The sequence below is a fragment of the Rissa tridactyla genome, chromosome 6, assembly GCF_028500815.1.
Source record: "Rissa tridactyla isolate bRisTri1 chromosome 6, bRisTri1.patW.cur.20221130, whole genome shotgun sequence".
Classification (NCBI taxonomy): Eukaryota; Metazoa; Chordata; class Aves; order Charadriiformes; family Laridae; genus Rissa; species Rissa tridactyla.
Window position 1 is genome coordinate 3530126 of NC_071471.1, and position 20039 is coordinate 3550164.

The 20039-nt window shown below is 39.9% G+C and overlaps 1 protein-coding gene across 4 annotated transcripts in view; it reads left to right on the forward strand.

The window, feature by feature from the left end:
• The window catches only part of TBL1XR1 (TBL1X/Y related 1), a 99847-nt gene extending 80024 nt beyond the window's left edge, over positions 1-19823 (forward strand). For all 4 annotated transcript variants that reach the window (XM_054204730.1, XM_054204731.1, XM_054204732.1 and 1 more), the window contains 13 exons: positions 69-214; positions 1699-1918; positions 3809-3941; positions 4135-4276; positions 4579-4642; positions 4744-4841; positions 6614-6674; positions 7892-8013; positions 8516-8590; positions 11029-11156; positions 11334-11499; positions 12362-12463; positions 14289-19823. In XM_054204730.1, the coding sequence (XP_054060705.1) occupies positions 69-214; positions 1699-1918; positions 3809-3941; positions 4135-4276; positions 4579-4642; positions 4744-4841; positions 6614-6674; positions 7892-8013; positions 8516-8590; positions 11029-11156; positions 11334-11499; positions 12362-12463; positions 14289-14315 (1484 nt within the window). In that variant the 3' untranslated portion in view covers positions 14316-19823. The remainder of the gene's footprint in view (positions 1-68; positions 215-1698; positions 1919-3808; positions 3942-4134; positions 4277-4578; positions 4643-4743; positions 4842-6613; positions 6675-7891; positions 8014-8515; positions 8591-11028; positions 11157-11333; positions 11500-12361; positions 12464-14288) is intronic.
• The last annotated feature ends 216 nt before the right edge of the window (positions 19824-20039 follow it).

Consider the following 20039-nt stretch of genomic DNA (forward strand, 5'->3'; position numbering starts at 1 on the left):
CTCCAGCAGTAGGGCGAGTAGCATCGTCTATCCGTAAATCAATTCTGATGTTTTTGCCTTGTCTTTAGGGTTTTCCCATTCAGCATTTACCTTTGGTATAGAGAGCCATATCAGCCAGTCTAATATAAACGGTGCTCTGGTGCCACCAGCTGCTTTGATTTCCATCATCCAGAAAGGTCTGCAGTATGTAGAAGCAGAAGTCAGTATTAATGAGGTAAGGAGCCTTTGCCTTTAGGAGCATTAATTACATCCTTGCTTGCAGTAAGTTTGAATGTTAGTATTTTTTCTTAACTTTCTTATATCCTATTTATTTACTTTTACTTCAGATTCCTTACTGCTGGTGTTCACCATGACTCCAGTGGTGGGACCAGAATGGAGTGACATAACTGGGTAGGGGTTCTGCCCAGTGCAGCCACACAACACCAGGCATGGTGTTCTGGCTCATTGCTTAAAGGTCCGTTGTCTGCAGAGTTTTTACCCTAATACATGTTGTAGCAAATCCAGACAAGTGCAATAAGATAATCATGGAGATGAGGAACTTCTTAATTTTTGTAGAGTTGCAGTAAGGAGGTGGGAGAGCACTAAGCGGCTCTCATTTTGGGTCTTGTGTCGTTATAATGAAGTAACGAGAGCCCGAGGGCAAGGTTTCCAAGTAGAGCGAGGGTTTCAGTTTGTGGCAGGAAGGATGAAGGTAGATGCCAGTTTGCTTTTTGCCTCCGCTGGCTAATTCATCTTGAGCAGCATCTATTACGTTTGATGTTTAAATGGTTATTCCAGCAGTACGGAAAGCTATGTATCTTCCTGCCTGATGCTGCAGATGCCCTCGATTTCCATTCTCATTTATGCCTGGAAGGTTAGCAGCCTCGGTATGTCTCCGTTATATTGCAGGAGGAAACCTTTTTATTCACTAATTCTGCTCTCTTTCCAGTCTCCCTTATGTCTTCTGTTTACGCGTAGTTTTTATAGTCCCTCTGAAGCAAATCCTTTCCCTTAGGAAGCCTCAGAAAAATAAAGCAAGTGATTGGAATAGAAGGAGGAGACCCTATATTTATCGCAAGGAATCCTTCTAGCTTCTAAAAATAGATCCTTACAAAGCCCCGGCATATGTATACGGGTATTTTTAACTGGGTCTTGTCCATTTCAGGATAAAATTCTTCCTTGTTGTGTGAAAGCATGCCAGCACTGTTTAAAAAAAGGAAGAAAACTAGTCAACTCTCCAGATAATATGTTTATGGAAAGTATTAGTCTAATAAGATGGAATAACTTCACAAGCCCGTGACCCGACTTCCAATGTTTGCAGCTCTTCAAACAAACCATTAGATTTTGTTGCGGCCACTCATGTTTGAAATCATATTCATAGATAACTTACAGATTTTTTTGTTGCTTTACCAGACGATTTAGCAAACCCGAAGCATAGAACTTTTGATTCCAGAAGCTCTGCCAGAGGCCTGCAGTGGCTTTTTTTTTTTTTTTTTTTTTGCGTAGTGATGATGGCCACTTAAATTTAGACTAAAATTCTAATCCCAACCTCAACAATGATGAGATACCACTTCTGCACCGTTTGTAATCCATTTTATTACGTTAAATCAAAACTTTTGCTTTAGTTTTCCTTGGAATTGTTGCCCATAATGTTAACTTGTACTTGGTGTTGTCTTTTTTGTTTGTTTTTTTTTGTTTTCTCCCTCTGCTGGAATTCAGGATGGTACCTTGTTTGATGGTAGGCCGATAGAGTCTCTCTCACTGATAGATGCAGTAATGCCTGATGTGGTCCAGACCAGACAACAGGCCTACAGAGATAAACTCGCACAACAGCAGGCGGCCGCCGCTGCAGCCGCAGCCGCGACTAACCAACAGGGAGCAGCGAAAAATGGGGAAAATACTGCAAACGGAGAAGAGAACGGAGCACATACTATAGCAAGTAAGTTGAGACAGAAATGACTTTAACCTGGGTCAACGTCGCTTCCTTGGCATGTATCACAGTATGAGCTAGTAGACCATGAGGTGCATGTGGAGAAGTACTAGTAACCCTTCAGCGTGCAGAGAATACCTGTGTCATAGGTGATACTTTAACAGATGGTCTCTCACCTTTGATTGTCCCCAGTTTGATATTTGGAATTGCAGGAGGAGACTGAAACTTCGGCAGTCATTAATTCACAACATTCCCTTGACCAGACCCACTTCCAGTCCTGCCCCTTTCCCATCATCTGTAGGTTGTTCACGGGACACCTGAGAGCTCTTGCAGAAAGAGGGGGGGGGTGGGAATAAATCAGAGACTACTCTTTAAATATCGCATCCCCTCAGCTTTGGCCACTGTACAAGGAATAAGGAGAGGAGTCTGCTAATCCGCAGCTGGTTACAACTGAGCGTTGCTGATAAAAAGTCACTTGTTTCACCATTTGTCATCCCTGGTCAAAGGAACGTACCTTACAATTAGGCTTAGTATAGAAAAGTTCAGGTCAGGGATTAAAATGTGATTATGAAAATATCGTTCTGGAAGTCCGAATTACACATTTGAGGGGGGGAGTTACAGCTCTTGCTGTAAAGGGACCTGAAGAAAAGACATTTTTGAGAGAATATTCCTATCAAGCCGTGTAAATGTTTTGCGTTTTACAGCTGGATTTTACTAGTTTTTTCATTATTATAGATGATAAATAAACTGGAAATCTGACCTTTGGCTTAGACAATAAGCTCTCTACTTTGTTGCTTTGGTTTAAAAAATCTCAAAAGATTATTTACTTGTTAGCTGTGAACTGGATAGAATAAGGGTAAACTTCAGCTCTTCAGCCCCTGTTAAATGTGAGATACCAGCAACCCCTACTGGCTGGTTCACCGAATTATACCGGCATTGGTTCTCTTTCATTGAAGCAGTGTTTTACGTGGCGCTCTTTCTTAAAAATATACACGTTCTAATAGCCTTTTCTGTTTTCTCACACATACAAACAGTGACAGAAACCCTTAATTTTAAATTAAGCAATAGATGTGAGATGCTTTGTTTAACCGCAGTGAATGAATACGGAGCAGGTGAACTGTTCAGCATTTTTTATGTTCTGCATTTACACTCCGTGTGAATTTATTTTTAATAATAGAAAGTGATTGATGGCAGCTGCCAAGAAAACTGTTTTGTCAGTTGAATTACCCCCAGTATGTTTTACAGAACAATATGGATTCGACATCACTTCCGCGCAGAAAGCTCTGTGTTGCCACAATTCCATGGTAATTGCCAATGCAGCTTAAAAAGATCTCTTATCAGTTTACTGTATCACCAAATGTTATTATATTAATCGAAGCCATTTTGTAAATGAAGTGTCTGAGATGCAGATTTAAAACCTGTTTGACTGCAACTGGTGGAAAGAGAGATTATTTTTTTTTTTTTTTAAAAAAGGAATGTGTCATAAGCATATTTTTTAAAGCACAAGATAGACTAGTAACATATTGAACTATGCAGTACCGTGCCTGAAAACCTGTGAGTGCTTTTAACATCAGTGTTTATTTTTTAACATCGCAAAAAAAGTGTATTAACTTTTGTTCTCAATTTTGAAGCTTCAAAATTAAATCCATTTGGATGCTGAGGTTTAGAGGGGCTAAGAGCTTTCTCACAGTTTTGAAACTCCCCGTCTGTTTATAGTACTCCATAAACTGGAACTGGAAAAATAAAGGGATGTTACAGCTCTGTCGAATTTTAATCTACGTAAATTGTGAATCGATTGTTATGCTCATCCCAGAAGAATAGGAACCATACAGTAGTTACAGTGTATCGTCCCAAAATATTAAAATCCACCTCTCTCTACTGTTGTTTCCCAAAATGCAGATAATCACACAGATATGATGGAAGTAGATGGAGATGTTGAAATCCCTCCCAACAAGGCAGTGGTGCTGCGTGGCCATGAGTCTGAAGTGTTTATCTGTGCCTGGAATCCCGTTAGTGACCTTTTGGCCTCAGGGTATGTGCATTAACCATTTCTGTACGTAATAGCAATGCTCGGTGGCATGGCAACAAGTTAAAACAATACCTGCCCCAACGCCCTCTACGTCAAATGCCACAACGTTTGCCGTCTTGAAAAAAAACACCCTTTTTTTTTTTTTAAATGGAATTAATTGAGAGAAGGGGTTATAGTCTCCTGAACCGTTCTGTAGATCTGGCGATTCGACAGCACGGATATGGAACCTCAGTGAAAACAGCACGAGCGGGTCTACGCAGCTGGTACTTCGACACTGTATACGAGAAGGAGGGCAGGATGTACCCAGCAACAAAGACGTGACATCGCTGGATTGGAACGTAAGTAGAAATGGCAGGGCTCAGAGTACCCCGAGAAAATGGTACCTATAATTTTGCGTAGTCACATTTTAAATAATGGCAGCTGTGCAGCCTCTGCTACGGCTGCTGAAAGATTTCTGGTTTTGAGTTGCGTTGTAATTTCTTGTATTGTACGTCGGGGACTTCGTTTTAATAAGTTGTAGTCAATGGAATAAATATCATAAATTTTACGCGGATGTATTCTACCTGAAATTTGCTTTGTGCTCTTTAGCTTTGAGTTATACAGTAAAAATGAGTAAATCAAATAACCTTTTTGCTGGCAGAGTGAAGGTACACTTCTAGCAACTGGGTCTTACGATGGCTTTGCAAGGATATGGACTAAAGACGGTAAGTGAAATGCGTTTAATTTCCAGTATATTTTCCTGTATTGTGGCTCACAGCATAGTTTTTTATTTTTTTAATGTATTCATATCAATATAAATTTTCAGGTAATCTTGCCAGCACCTTAGGGCAACATAAAGGTCCTATATTTGCGTTAAAATGGAACAAGAAAGGAAACTTCATTTTAAGTGCAGGAGTGGACAAGGTGAGAATAATCTTTGGTAAAATTAAAATTCTTTCCTTCACCGTTATAATCTAATTGTAAGCATAACAGCAAAGCTATAGAAAGTAAGAAAATTAAACTGAAGGCATGGGACGTAAATATGTACTTACAAAGAACTTGTTATGCTAGCTTTGTTTCCTTGTGTTTTGTAGTAGTTTATTGAGATACTTTAATTTATTAAATTTCAGTGTCCCTGGATCTCTTCCCCATTAGGTTGGCGTAAGTTGGAAAGTTAGTGCGTTGAACGCAGGAACGTTAAACCTTTGTAAAACGGAATCATCTAAAATTTAGTGAAGCACTTTATGCAAAGACGCAGAAAAAAATCATACTGGAGGAATAGGTTCCGGCTGATTTGGGTATCAGTCGAGCCCGAGAATGATGAAAAAGGTTAGAGCTGGGACATAAGAAAAGTCAATATATCTGACCGGGGAGGTGCCAGTAGCGTACAGCCGTGAAGCTCCTTGTTTAACTGTTTAATTTCACATCTCTAAACCAACTTAACGGCACACAAGGTCTTTAAATTCAAAGTTGTTGTTAGCGTGAGAGGTTTTATGAATGGTAGGAAGGGCACAGAGTGATGAGGAATAGACTTAAGAAGAATTCGAGGAATAGAATAGACTATTCAAAGAGTAAGAAGAGTTAATTTTTTTCTCTGTAACTGATTTTAGGTGCAGAAGTAAACACAATTACTCTCTTAGGCTGGCAAACTGCAAGCTCAGTAAGGCCACAGGCCCACAACACTTAAAACTGGCCCTGTCACTGGAAAGTAGTAGATTTTCCCCTTTATTTATTATTTTTTTCCTGTATGCGTTTAACCTGGTTTGCTTTAGTGCCCACCCTTATAAATGCATGTGCAGAAAGGCAGGAAAAGTAAATATCTGAAAGCATGGAAAGGACGGGTTTCTTCTTTTGGCAGCTGTAATGGCTTATCCCAGGTTTTAAATCTTTGTGGAGGTACAGCTTTAATTTGCAGAAAAATATTCTGGAGGAGGTAGAAGCCTCATTGTTTCAGTCAATAACACTCTTTGGATAAAGCAATGGAGATTATGCTTTGAAAAATATTCTGCATTAGCAGAAAGATTGACTCAACCTTGCACTTCTTTTCCATAAGTAATTTGTGTGGTCAGTTCGTGTTTCCACTGAGTTCTGTGTCAAAATTTTCATTGATCATTGAGGCAGGTCAGGAATGTTGGCATAGAATATAGGGATTATTAAATACTCATTTTGTCATGTAAGATTTCTTTCATCAGGAAGATACCAGAAGCATTGGCAGAGAAGAACTCGGAACAGAATTACACCCTTAAATCAAATCTTTCAGATTCTTAATTATGAGACTACTTGTTTATATAAAGATCTCCTCAGGGACACCTGAGTATTTGAATATACAAGTATTGGAAGTTAAAATAGGTGTGTGGAGTAGATTGCGAGAATATAAATAGGACTAGGGAGATAAATTTATTTAATTTTTGTTTATTAAAAAATAAAAGCCCACAACCCCCTCCTTCCCTCCAGACCCCGAGATGTTGTGATTGAACACCTTGCTAATGCCACACCATGTTAAGGTTCTCTCCTGTTCTCTGTACATCTACTACAATTTCCTTCAGTACTGGGTGAAACCCTAGAAATCCCTCATCGGGAGCAGGTTTGGGCTGTGGGGAGGAGGCTGGGTATTCTGATACATGGGAATGGTGACAGTTGTGGGGAAATCGGCAATTTGTACAAATTTGTTTATTGTTTATTTATGTTTAATACAGACCACAATTATTTGGGATGCCCACACTGGCGAAGCCAAGCAGCAGTTTCCTTTCCATTCTGGTAAGTCTTGATTTTGATCATTCAGGATTGTCATCTGAAAAGACTAAAAAAGTGGGTTTTATTAAAATAGATTAAAAAAATCTGAAGTTTGTGGTGCTTATTTACACCATTTTACAGTTTTATAGGCAGTCTTTGCATGCTGACTCCCATATTTGTAGTCTTACGAATTTTGAGAATGTAAACAAGGATAGAATGGTTCTGATTTTACAACTCACAATTTTATTGCAGTTCTATGAAAGTCATGAGAGAGAATCCAAAAGTTACCGACTTTCTGTAGTACAGAGCAGACAAATCAAGAGGGTGGGCCACGCAGGCTTTGTGTTTATCAGCTCAGGACTGCATTTGTCATCTTCCTGCTGCGGTAATGCCAGCCCAGCATCCCTTTGTTCTGCACTGCCCGCTGTGCTGTCCCCAATTTGTTTGGCCACAAACCAGCTGAAAGGCTGGTCACTGGCCAGCCGGGATGGGAGCGCGGCCTCTCGGGAGGTCAGACAAATTGCTTTGTGGGCTGCACGCTGTGCAAGCCTGCCAGAATCAGCTGGAAAATAGACTAGCGAGGATGACGAACGTGTCATTGAAGGGCCTTTAAGAGATGTGTCTTGTTTCCCCTTTTTATTCCGCTCGCGCTACGTTTTCAGTGGCATGACAACAATCAAACCCATCAATTCTTGATTTACTCCAAGCAATTCCGTGTGCTATCTGCCATAAATATCTTGGCTTGATCAAATGGAATATGTTGCCCGTGATTAAGCTTCAAGTTACCACACCCTATAATGCTGGAATTAGGAAAGGAAATAAATCATTACCTTTCACTGGCTGCCATCTATCAGCACAGACGTGGACTGTTAGTGGAGATGAGCTCATGCGTGACGATGTGTTAAGTTGTGGCAACCTGTTCCGTGTGCTGACTCCTGAGGTTTATTTGTAGATGTCTAAACTACAGCTTGTTGTCCTGCTGCACTGTCTTCTTTATAACTGTGTCATGTCAGATATGTTCCAGGTTTTAATTACTTCTACTAAATTTTGTTTCATTTCTTTGTGCAAGATTGGTTTTGGCTGCGTTTCTCACTGTTCATAGTGTTTTCTCTTTAGAACTGCTGTAAAATTAATGGTTGCTTCCTGTTGGCATTTGTTCTAAGGTGGTGCACCCTAACTTTGCGAATCAGACTCCTGCAGAATACGTACCATAGTTTTAAATATCTTTCTCTTTCTTTTAGCACCAGCATTAGATGTTGATTGGCAGAGTAACAACACGTTTGCCTCTTGCAGTACAGACATGTGTATTCACGTCTGTAAACTAGGACAAGATAGGCCCATCAAAACCTTCCAGGGTCACACAGTAAGTACTGGGAAATTGGGGGCTGCTATACCATATTTTTATTAATAAGGGACTGGGGGCCCGGTTTATTTGCCAATGTACAGCACTTGTGTAACGGTTGGTCTCTGGCAACAGGCACTAGATGCATACGCAGGTAGTTGTAGTTAAGGTCACGTGATGACTGTATTCTCTGTTGTTATTAGAACAATTCTCGCTCCCGTGCGCAGCTGTTTTTACCAGTGCCAGGGTGGCACAGCAAAAGGGAGCTTTAGAAGAAGAAAGATGGTAACTTTAAGACTTTGCTCTGCACGGCCTACGTTGTGTAAGAGCACCGTGGGGAAAATGTGATGAACAGATAGCAAAAAGTTAACTGTTAATGAAGGCAAAGCTAGGAATGTAAATTAACTGTTAAAATACTGACGATTACACAAATACTCATAACTTCTGTCCAACTTTATCTTTCGTAAGCTGTCATTTGTAATGGAAGTGAAGACTCCAACTTATTCTCACTGTTCAATTTTAGAATGAAGTAAACGCAATCAAATGGGATCCAACTGGTAATCTTCTGGCATCCTGCTCTGATGATATGACTCTAAAGGTAACGGGAGTTCTGCTCTCTTGTCTGTGCAGGACTCTGGAATGCACACCATTAGCTCCGGCAATCCACCAGTCTCGCTGTATTTCCAGTGGTGTCTAATATTTGTTCTTTTTTAATATAAAAAGATTAGGCAATCCTAGCAAATCCTTGTTAATCAGAGCCAAGCTTTGGTCCAGAGAACTCGCTACAGGCTGCCACTCTGAGACTTGGAGCATGTTTTATTAGGTGCTTTTAGCTGTTTACAGAACCAGGTCATTAAACATTAAACTGTCACGCTTGATGGTTGCTTTCGGTTAGAAGGAAGAGTTGGAATGCATGTTGTGTAACACACGCAAGAACGGGTGACTAGCTCCCTTCCTAGTTTTCTTCTGTTTTCCCCTTCTTTCTAGTTAAAATCTTTGGCATATTCTTTATTAAGAGAGTCTGGGTACTCCTTCGTTTTTCCAGTTCAACAGGAGTCATTCTGCAGTTTTTGATTGCACCTGCACTTGTCCTCCGAATAATTCATAGCAACCCGCTTTCTTGTAGAACTGGGGCAAACTTGTGAATGCAGAGGATACTGTAACTTCCACACGTGACTTCAAGGCGCACTGGCGATGCATATAAAAATCCCCGCAGGTTAGGTGCACTGGAAGAAAGGAGGCTCTTTGTGCCTGACAGGTCCATGGTACAAGATGCTTTTCCATTACTCCCATACCGCTTTGTATTTAGTGGGTGTTGAGCACTATGTTTAGTAGAGCTTCGGGTTATGGTTTTTTGTGTTGACGGCGCTGTCCTACTAGTAGCCCTTGGGACAGTCGTTTCCATCTAGCTCGTTGCAGTTTAATTGGAGACGGGGAATGTCTGCATTGATTAGCCCGATATCCCTTCCTGTGCTGGCACAGAGTGCGGCGCTTGCAATGGAAATCACCTTATCTAAATATAAACATTTAAGGATTAAGCCTCCAGTCTAAAGCTAGATGTCTAGACATCTTTAGTCAACAGTGTCTAGCGCCACTGAAGAGCAATTCCTCCTTTCCGAAGTTAAGTGTCTAAGTCAAGTGTGATGAGTAAACCCCTGAGAGCATCAGTCCTTCTCCCTGGGCAATGGATGGAGCCAAAATAGCCAGTTTAAGCTGGGTGTTTAATACTGAGGCAGCTGAAACTCGGGTGAGATGAATTCCAGTCTGGAGCTCGAGCTCTCGCTGCTGCCTCTCGGAGACTGGAGAGGTGACAACAGGGAACATGTCAGTGTTTGTGGGCTCAGGCAATTCAGGCAATTAACTTCTCGGTTGCTGTTTTGAATTCAGCCCAGCCTGGAAAGAATTTTATCGTTTTGTTCGGGATTAACTGGAAGCCTTATTGCTTGTAGATAAGTCTAGAGATCACTGATCGCTTACTTTTCAATGGCAGTAGGAATAAGTGTCAAGTTTTGAGGTAGATGGAAGGTGCCTACTGATGTCTTTATTATTTACTTATTTTTCTCTCTTTTGATGACAACTTGATATTCTCTAGGGCAGCTAATGTGGACTCTTTTAATCTATACTAGTTTTGGGAAGAGAAGCTAGATTTTGGTCCCATCAATTTAAGCTGGAAGTACAATTTTAATTCTGTCTGCTCATTGAAAATCAATTTCCCCTTCAGTGAGGCACCAGTTCTGAAAAGCATCATTCATTTAAGCATACACCTCAATTGCATCTTAAATATAGGTGGGCTTAAACATGCTCCTGTTAGCTTTTTCTAATAAAAGGTGGGCTAAAAGCACTACTAAACCAGATAGCATTAAAAATATGCATTCAGATGATTAACTGCTATGTCAAGTTTCACATTTAAGAAAAGGTATAAAAGTTTCCCAAAAGCCCTTCTGTGTGCAATGCAAACTCTTGATAGAATAGAGTTATTTTGTTTGTTGAAGGTTATCATGCAGGAGTTGGATACGAAGTATTGAATGAACACCTGGCAATGCAAATCCTAATAAGCCAGGAAAATGCCATAATGCTTTTTTGCAATACACATCTATGGCTTTGGACAAAACCAGACAATTTCTCTACTGTCCCTTTATTTCACTCGATCTGTGTAGCAAGGAGTTCATTTAAAAATACGACTGTGGTATTTTGTCAACTCAGACACGAACATGTACATATTGCTCTTCTCATTTTAGCATCTGTTATCATCCCTGCACTTCTCAAGGGGCTCGTAGTTAGCACATGCAGATCAGTTTGTATAGACGGTACCTTTATTACTCATTAACCCCACCAGGCACTTCAGACTCAAAGAATGGAGGGGACTGGAATAATACTTGTAATAAGTACTCTAGAAACTCAGCAGTCAGAGCAAATATTTTGGGTGGCCTAAAAGGTAGCAGTCAGACTGCAAGTGATAAAGAAGAAAGATGTAAAATGTATTTTAGTACAATATTGTGCTAAATGTCTTTGTTTTTTGTTCCGTTTTTGTCATAGATCTGGAGTATGAAACAAGACAGTTGTGTCCATGATTTACAAGCACACAACAAAGAAATTTATACTATCAAATGGAGTCCTACAGGACCAGGAACAAATAATCCAAATGCCAATCTTATGTTAGCAAGGTACTACTTAATCCTGTTTTTAATTGCTGTTAAGCATTATTTTTACTTCACTTTTTCTGTACGTAGGTTCACAGAATGTTTTGAAGCGTGTAGGATACTTCATCATATTATGTTTATATTAGAAATAAGAATATGTCAAATTGAGATGTAATTAATCTGTGTTTTTTCCCTTGACAGTGCATCCTTTGATTCTACTGTTAGGTTATGGGATGTAGACAGAGGAATTTGTATTCATACTCTGACAAAGCATCAAGAACCTGTGTACAGTGTAGCTTTCAGTCCTGATGGCAGGTACCTGGCCAGCGGCTCCTTTGATAAATGTGTACACATCTGGAATACACAGGTACAGCTCTTCTCTCTGTTCAGGCGTTTGTGGTCTCGTCTTTTCCATCAGTGTCCTTCCAACTTTTGTTCCTCCATCATGTTTCGGCCACCAAGAGCTTTGTCCTTGCTAACACACTTTGTTCTAAGGCTACTCCTGTTAGTAGATGTACATTTAATTTTCTCTCTTTGAGTGCTTGGCTATGGTGAAGTAATAATTGTCTTTATGTTGTCTTTACTTAGCAAAAAAACCCTCAAAATCACTGTCAAAAAAACACCACCAAAAACCGACGACGTCAAAACATAGTCAACAAAGTGTCTGCAATAGCATGTTTCATCCACAAATTGTCTTTGTTAACTCTGAACGTTTAACTCCTGATAAAACAGGTTTGCTGTGAAAAATGGTGACTGGATGTAGACATAGAAATCTGATAGCTGTTTCATTGAATTTTCACTGAAAACAAGAGAATGTGAAGTGTGAGAGAAGGCGATGACAGCAAAATGTTTTCTACGTAACTTTCTAAGACACTATTACTTGTTTTGTATTTCTGGCCAAAAAAGAGCTGATTGCGAATGAAAGTCTAAAGACCTTGTTGTTAGGCAAGATGGAACCTCTGGCTGCTGGGAAGTGGATGTTAATTTTTGAAAGGTTTATTTTAGTAATTGAAAGTGGTCATGGCCGTCCCCAGTTTTGCCTGTCAAACACAAGGATCAAGAGGCCATAGTTGTGTTTGTCACGTGCTAGAGATCGTCCACGAGTCTCACCTGGACCGTTTCCGAGAATTTGAGCTTTTAAAAGCAGTGGGGAGGTTTTACGTGTTGTCCAAACTTTACTTGTTGGCATGGATTTTGTTATATTAATTACATGTTTTGTCCCTTTTTAGACAGGTGCCCTAGTTCACAGTTATCGGGGAACAGGAGGGATTTTTGAGGTTTGCTGGAATGCAGCAGGAGACAAAGTTGGAGCAAGTGCTTCAGATGGTTCAGTAAGTGCAGTTTGACTTGTTTGACTTTTCAACAACAAGCATCTTTTGGAAATCTTTCGACTAACTACGGAGACAAAATTTCCTCCTATAGCTGAAGTTTAGTACAGCTACATTGCATGTAGATTTTCACACGTAAGGGTGCTGTAATGTTGAAAGGAGAATATGTCTTTGTTCCAGCTTAATGCATTACGGTTCTAAATCCTCCAAAATTCTCAGAAAGTGAAGATGCCTCTCATTTAAATTTTCTGTCCCTACTGGGGCTTTCCATGGAAATGTGTTCATTGTGGCTGGTCTTTCAGTATAGACTGGAAACAAGTTCATTTTTGCCTCTTTGCCCTTTTCAAGTGAAAACGTTCAGTGTAGGTGATATTATTGTAACGCATGATAGGAATGAAATCTCTCTGCATCATATTCAACAGAAAGAGCAGCAAAGCAAAGTCCAAATTTCTGAATGCCCGTAATTAAAAAGTTCCTAAAAATGACAGGAGCTATATGTAAATAACTCTCTGCTTACGTGGCTTAGAAGAAGCAGGGAATAAAATTGTATGTTTAACGAATCACGAACGCACCCTCTGTCATCTCATAGCGGTGTGCTGTAGCATCACCTCCTAGCTCTTCTGACATTGTCCTGCAGGTAAATATTGTCCTGGTTTGAGGTAGAAAGAACCAACTGATCCAGCCTAAACTATGACAAATGTTAGCGTGCAGTTCCTCGTAACAAGTACAATCGTTGTTTTTTGCGCTTGCACCTCTTTTGCCATGGGTTTGAAAGAAAGGAGAAGAGAGCCTAAGGAAAAGCAAAATTAGAATAAAATAGGAATGATAAAGGAATGGTACTTTGAAGCTGTAGCTTAAAGCACCAAACATGAGCAAGAAGCAGTCCTGGTGGCTTTGGAGGCCGGAGTCTCAGACAGTATCTTAACACGAGCGCCAAAGCATTCTCCTGTCCTGCATGCTCCAGGCAGTTCAGAATAGAAAATAGAAAGCTCTGAATTTTAAGTAGACTAAACTCTAGAGAATTCATTTCGATTGGTCTTTCATATCATTTTAGTTTTATAAGTATAGACAAGGTCATAAATGGAACAAAAAGCTCAAGGTGTATCCTGAGTAGAAACTATCACTCCACCCTAGATGACCTTTTTATATCCATACTGTGTAACCTCTCCAGTCTTTAGTGAATTTGACCCAAGAGGCTGATTGTACTTAAAACAGATTCGTTTTCATTTAGTTTTACCTCTTTTAAAAGCGTTGGGTTTATTTTGTCTTACATTGTTTGCTAGTGAAAGCCTTCCTCATCCCCTTGGTTTTAAATATAATAACAACTAAGCAAATAGAGGCAGAGTTGAACTGTTTGATGACCAAAAGCATAGCTTTTATATGATTATATTTTACTAGTATATTTCTATATCTGACAGAACTAGAACATGAACTAGTTGTTGATGTTTGGATAGTAATTCATGAGGCAGCAGAACCCGTGGCAGATCTGGGTGCTCCTAACCAAAGTGCGCACCTGGGGATTTCCCACCCCTCAATCTATTTTTAAGAGATACAAGGTGACACTTGCACAATCATAGAATCATAGAACCATAGGGTTGGAAGGGACCTCTGGAGATCCTCTAGTCCAACCCCCTGCCAGAGCAGGTGGCACAGGAACGCGTCCAGGTGGGTTTGGAATGTCTCCAGAGACGGAGACTCCACCACCTCTCTGGGCAGCCTCTGCCATAGGTTTCATCTGTTTCATAGGTTTTGCTGAGGTATTTCCCAGAGAATTGTATAAATGTGGAATATTGCGCAATTTCTGTATACGTCTTTCTTTTTCTTACAGGTTTGTGTATTAGACCTACGGAAATAGCGCTACTAGTTGGAAGCCATGGACCGACTATGAATGTGTACATAGCCAAAATGACTGTCCCTGACCCATGTACTGCTATAGTCCCAATTGAACCATGGCCAGTCCACTACAGCCAAACGTAAAAGAAATATATACATATACTGTATATAAAAAAAGAAAAAGAGGAAAAAAAAAAATAATTACACCCTGAAGAGGATGACAGAGTTTTGTCACAGCTTGTGAATCCTGTTCACCAAGTGCTGGAATCTGCTGTGCCCCAAAATAACATTTAAAGGTTTTGGATATGAAAAAGAGAAGAGACAGCGAGAGAGAGAGAGAAATATACCGTATACAAGAGCAGACCCATATACATACCAAATTCAGAAGATACTAATGGCAGCCTTCATTACCCCTTCCTCCCTTTAAATCCATTACGACAATGGATTGGGGGGGATTTTTGTTTTCCTTCTCAGTAGTTGAGCAGTTTGTGTGTACAGAGAAAACGGACTTACAGAAATCTGCAGCAGTAGCTTTTTTTCTTTGCTTTTAACCATTGGGTTTTCTGTTTTGGTTTGGTTAAGTTTACGGATGCATGAAGTAAGGGAGTGAATTAGTTTCTTGTTTATATATATATATTATTTTTTTTTTTCACCTTGGAAAAAAACCATGTTTCTTTGAAACATATTTTAATGCATTCTTTGAAAAGGTAGATTGAACCTGATAACGTTTGGTACATTTTGTGGCTCCCAGAGCACAATTTTGTGAACAGAGGGAGGGTGGAAAAGGGATTATGGAGAGAGAAGAAAAAAAAAATAAAAAAATCCTTCTTTGAGGCGTGATATTTCACGTCCTGCTCATCTACGAAGTATGACAGGAATGGGTATAATGCTATGTTTTATTTTCTGGTGACATGGCTGAAATGCAGTAGTTTCTTATTTGGGACATAATTCTGCCAAACTTAAGAATAGAAGGGCACAAAAACACAGGAAAGAAGAATACAGGGATGCAAAAATACATACAAGAAAAAAAAAAAAGGACAAAAAAAGAGGAAAAAAAATGCATCTTCTGTTGCTTTAAGACCATAGCTAAAATATGGTTAAATTGTGCACTATTGTGAAAAGGAGCAAAGTATAGCTGGGGGATCGTTTTTAAGAGGTTAAGATCTTTCTGGACAAGGGTTCATGCCACAGCTTCTCCGAGAGTTGCCCATCGTATTTGTAGGAGCTTAGATGTATAATTGTAACCAAACTCCAGTATTAAAAGTATCTCATGTAATTTTTCTTTATTAAAATAAAATCTTTGGCATATATTTGATAACACTGCCATTAAGAGGCAAAATGTTTACTACCTTAGATTTAAAAAAAAAAAAAATAATGATCTTAAACAGAGGACTTGCTTCAAGTTTATTTTAATAGCAGTGATTCAGCTTATTTAAAAGATGAATACTTGCACTAATTCCCCTGCTGCTCCAGTCCTGCAGTTTATTGTATCTTGTGACTACATTTTTTTCCAAATATAGGGTAGAAGTAAGCTGCTATTTTTTTAATAATCACTACTATATAGTGTCTTTTACTCTGTTTACAATATCAAGTATTTTTCTTACAATGACAGATGTATATGGCAAACCTTTTTCTGCTCATGTGATTAAAAGTATACTGATAGTGATTTTATTTGTAAATGATAGCATGAGGTTGTGTTTACGCGTATGTGTAGTCGAAAAGGTTGCATCATGTCTTGCATAAGATTCCAAGAGTGTAAATTTATAAAAAGAGAGGTTGTCAAATTTATGTCACAGGCATTTTACTTAAGGAATGGTTTATATTACAGAGCTTTGCAAAGTTATCAGTTTTATAACACTATCTCAATCACAAATAATTTTGTGGCTTATGATTGCTAGTCTCAAACTTCTGTTTTGTTTTAACTTCCCCCCCCCCCCCCAAGTTACCTATAAATTGATTTAATTGAGATAATGCAGCTTTGACATTTTAACCATTGTTCTTTAGGCATTGATTTCTGCTATTTCCATGGAATAAACACGACTTGAAGCAAGTCTGAGTTTGGCTAAGGTAGGGTAGCAATTTGCCAGTGGTAAAGAGAAGTCAACAATACATTCTTTATATATACCCCAGGATTATATTACTATCATACACAGCGTTTAAAACCAACAAAAAGTCATATCCATAAAGGCAGTCATCCGCGGTGGTTCGGTGCCAGCTATTTGTAGGGTTTTTTTGGAACATATTACGAATGTTTAAGAGCAATTGCCCTGTGAGTTACAATATGTAGGAAACCTAATATATTGAGTGTCTGGCACTTGAAATATTGCTTCTATTGCTGGAGGTCCATGACTGTGGCTGACCTCTGTCATTTAATGGAGAAAAAAAAAAAAAAATAAAAATAAAAAAAAAAATTCTGTGCAATAATTTTAAACTGTGCTCCCAGGAATAGACACAAATGTTTTGAGTATGTTTAAGCTGCATTTTTCGTTTAGCAATGCATTTGTCAATTGCACTGAATTTAAATCTGAAAGTCAGAAGTGATTCTTGATAGTACTTTTGTATTTTAATATGGACAGTTTCTTCATTTTCATAAAAGTTACGGGATGATTTCTTTCAGCCAATCTAAACAATTGTGGTGGAATTCTGTGACATAGCTGCAAAAATCACCCAGCCACGTTTTAGGGTATTGCCATTGTCCTCTTTCTCGATCATCAGCTGTTTTGGTTGTAATTCTGGTTGCTTAGGCGTAGTGCCACGTATGCAGAAATAGACGAAACGGAGCTTCAGTATCACAGGTCCAGGGGTTTTCAGGTGCTGGAAGGACCGGCAGGAAGGTGGGATCTGTCGACTCACGTGCTCCGGGGGCGCGGGCTGAGCCCCCCCAGCCCGCTGTTGGTCAGCAGTGTCCCCCGGTAGCGGAGCGAGGCCGGTTTCCACGAGCGAAGGGAAGGATCTGGCCGGTCGCTGTTTTATCGTTGTCCTTGACTAGCATGCCACAGTGCTGCTCCTGCTCACGCCTCTTCTCCCCTCTTCTTTTATAGACTGTTAAATGCATGCGTGCAAGGTGTGCTAGGTTCTGTGATTATGTGAAGCAAAAATTTTTTTTTTTTTAAAAAAAGAGAACCATGACATTAATTATTACGTTTTATAGCGCAAAGACCTCGTGTTCAATAGCGAGGTAGACCATCCGAGTTGTTCCTTTGAGCACGCCAGGTGTCAGTAAGGCCCTCACTTTATAGAAACGTACGCACGGGCTTAGTCTTACGGACCGAGTCGTTCTGTTGGCTTCCAAGTGTAAAGGCAAACGTGTGCATGAGCCTTTGCCTACATTGCGGTTCCTATTTTTTTTCCGGTTCAACAGGTTAATGGGCAAATATCCAAATAGAGGGTAAAAGGAAGGGGGAAAACGGGGCTCAGGATGAGCGATGGAGTAAGAAACGAACTGCTCTCGAGTTCGCTGTCTTTCTGTGCATCCACCTCAGAACCCCGATTCGCATCTCTGCGTTAGGTCCAGGTTTCTGTAGAGTTCCTCTTTTTCTATTTTCTCTTTACCTTTTTCTGCATTTTTAAACTGATGTAGAGATTCCCAACCGGTGGACTTCTTAGTGTAGTTAAGAGAATATCTAGGTCCTCATAAAAGCTTTTTTAGACTCTTTGTAATGTTGATAAACTCAGTTTATTCTGGGACTACAATTGTGCAGGGTTATTTAGCGTGTCTACTAGATGATTGGAAATCTTATATGAAACACTAAAAGTGCCTCTTTTTCTGGGTTGGGTGGAGGGAGGTAATAGTTACCAGAGTCAGAACGACATGGCATTTTGAAGCATGTTTCTTGATTTCATGACACTTTAATGCATCTTGAGAGAAAAGGCCAAAGATTTCTACCAATTTTAATTAATTTTCATTTTTAAAAAAAAAAAAAAAAAAAAGCACTCCTTTTTCCTTACACTGCTTACCTCATGCTAGGGTATTTAATGGGACGTTGTACCTTTGAAATGTTCTTTGTGTTTAGGAAGAATAGTAGGTGGCGTAGGGCGGTCGTGCCAGTTTGCCTCCGGAGCCATCAGCAGCCGACGCGTTTAGTTCTGCCGAATGAAGGAATTTCATTAAAATCGCAAACTGGGTTTTTTCAGCCTGTAAATAAAAGGTTGTATGTTTTTGTCTGTTTAGCGGAGAGGAGCCTTGGGACCCGATTTTGTTTTCCCCGCCCTGATCTTTACTTAACCAGAAATCCCGTTGTCTTTCACTTCATGAGATCAACCTTGCCAGAACGAGCGTTGGAGGCGTTGGGTCCGTGTCGTGGCGCGGAGGTAAAACGAGATGTGGGGGTAAAATGAGATGCGGGGGTAAAACGAGACCCATCTCACTCGGGCCAAGACCCCCCTTGGCGTCGGTGGGGCTTTTCCCAGAGCAGGACCTGCCGGGTTTAGCCCAGGGTTCCTTTCTCGTTGACACGCGCGCAAGCTTCTCCCTTCACAAAGCCCTGTAGAGCCGTTCCCCAGAGGGACCAGTTTCTCCAGAAGTCTGAAGAAAAGCAGAAGCAACATTGTGGCATGTTAGAAGCAAAATCTCTGGCTTCGGGAGACAGCAGTAAATCTCCATCGAGATCCCTGACACTTTTCCGTAGGGAGAGAGCCGTGGAGCAGCCTTCGCTCCTCCCTCTAGAGAAAGCTCTGAAATCCCCCGTTGTGTGAAAGCGGGACTTGTCTTCTCCGTCAGTCCGAGGGAAGGCAGACCAACCAGGAAAATCCGCCGTTTGGTGCGGATTGCAGATTTAGTGTTAATAGTGCTTCAGATCAGTAGTTTTGAGTACATAATTCGCTTTCTCTGCCTTTAAGTTTGAAGCTTGACAATAACTTGAGGCATGTTTTTGTTTTCTTTTTTTCTTTTGTTTTCTTTTTTCTTCTTTTTTTTTTTTTTTTTTAAAAAATAATCATTCATTTCTACTTCATAATGCTTTTTGACATTTGTGGGTAAATACAGGAAAACAGTCTGCATGTTGTTGCTAGTCCAGTGTACTTTGCAATCTTGTCCTCAACAGACTGCGGTGTGCAGAACAGTAATTCTAGAATACAGAAGTAATTTTCTCTCTCTCCTGACATTGACATTGTAGTTGTAATGGTTTCATTTTGGAGTTACAAATCCTTTGGGTCTAATTCTGTGAGCCTACCTATAGCACTGGATTAAAATGTCTGCATCATTTCTTCAGTTATCCAGTTAAATTACAACTGTTGTAAAAGTGTAAACCAGCCCATGACAGTTTTTTGTACTTGTTTAAAGGACTTTTATCGTTCAGTTTTCATGATTATTGTCTAAAGAAGACTGATATAGATGTTCTATACTGTCCTGGACCATGTTAATTACACTTTATGATGTATTTTGGTTCTACATCACAATGATTTGTCCCCAAGGCCCTTATATCCCTTCTAGGCACATTTTCTGTTGCAGTTTCCCTTTGCATTGTATTGCTTTGACAACTGTAATTTGAATCAGATCTGAAAGAGGTCCAGAATAAAATATATTTTGATATTACCTTGGCTCGAATGTAATTTTAAGTGCTTGGGACAGAAGATTTACAGGTAGATTGTGTTGGGGAAGCGGTAGGCTGAAATGCTGTTTTTAATATTTATTTTGGCACGTTTTCACGTAAGAATACGCAAGAAGCAGTGGGAGGAATACACTGTACGTAAAGAGTTACATACTCTTTATGAACGCGCCGGAAATCCTCTGAAATTGGTGGAGCGA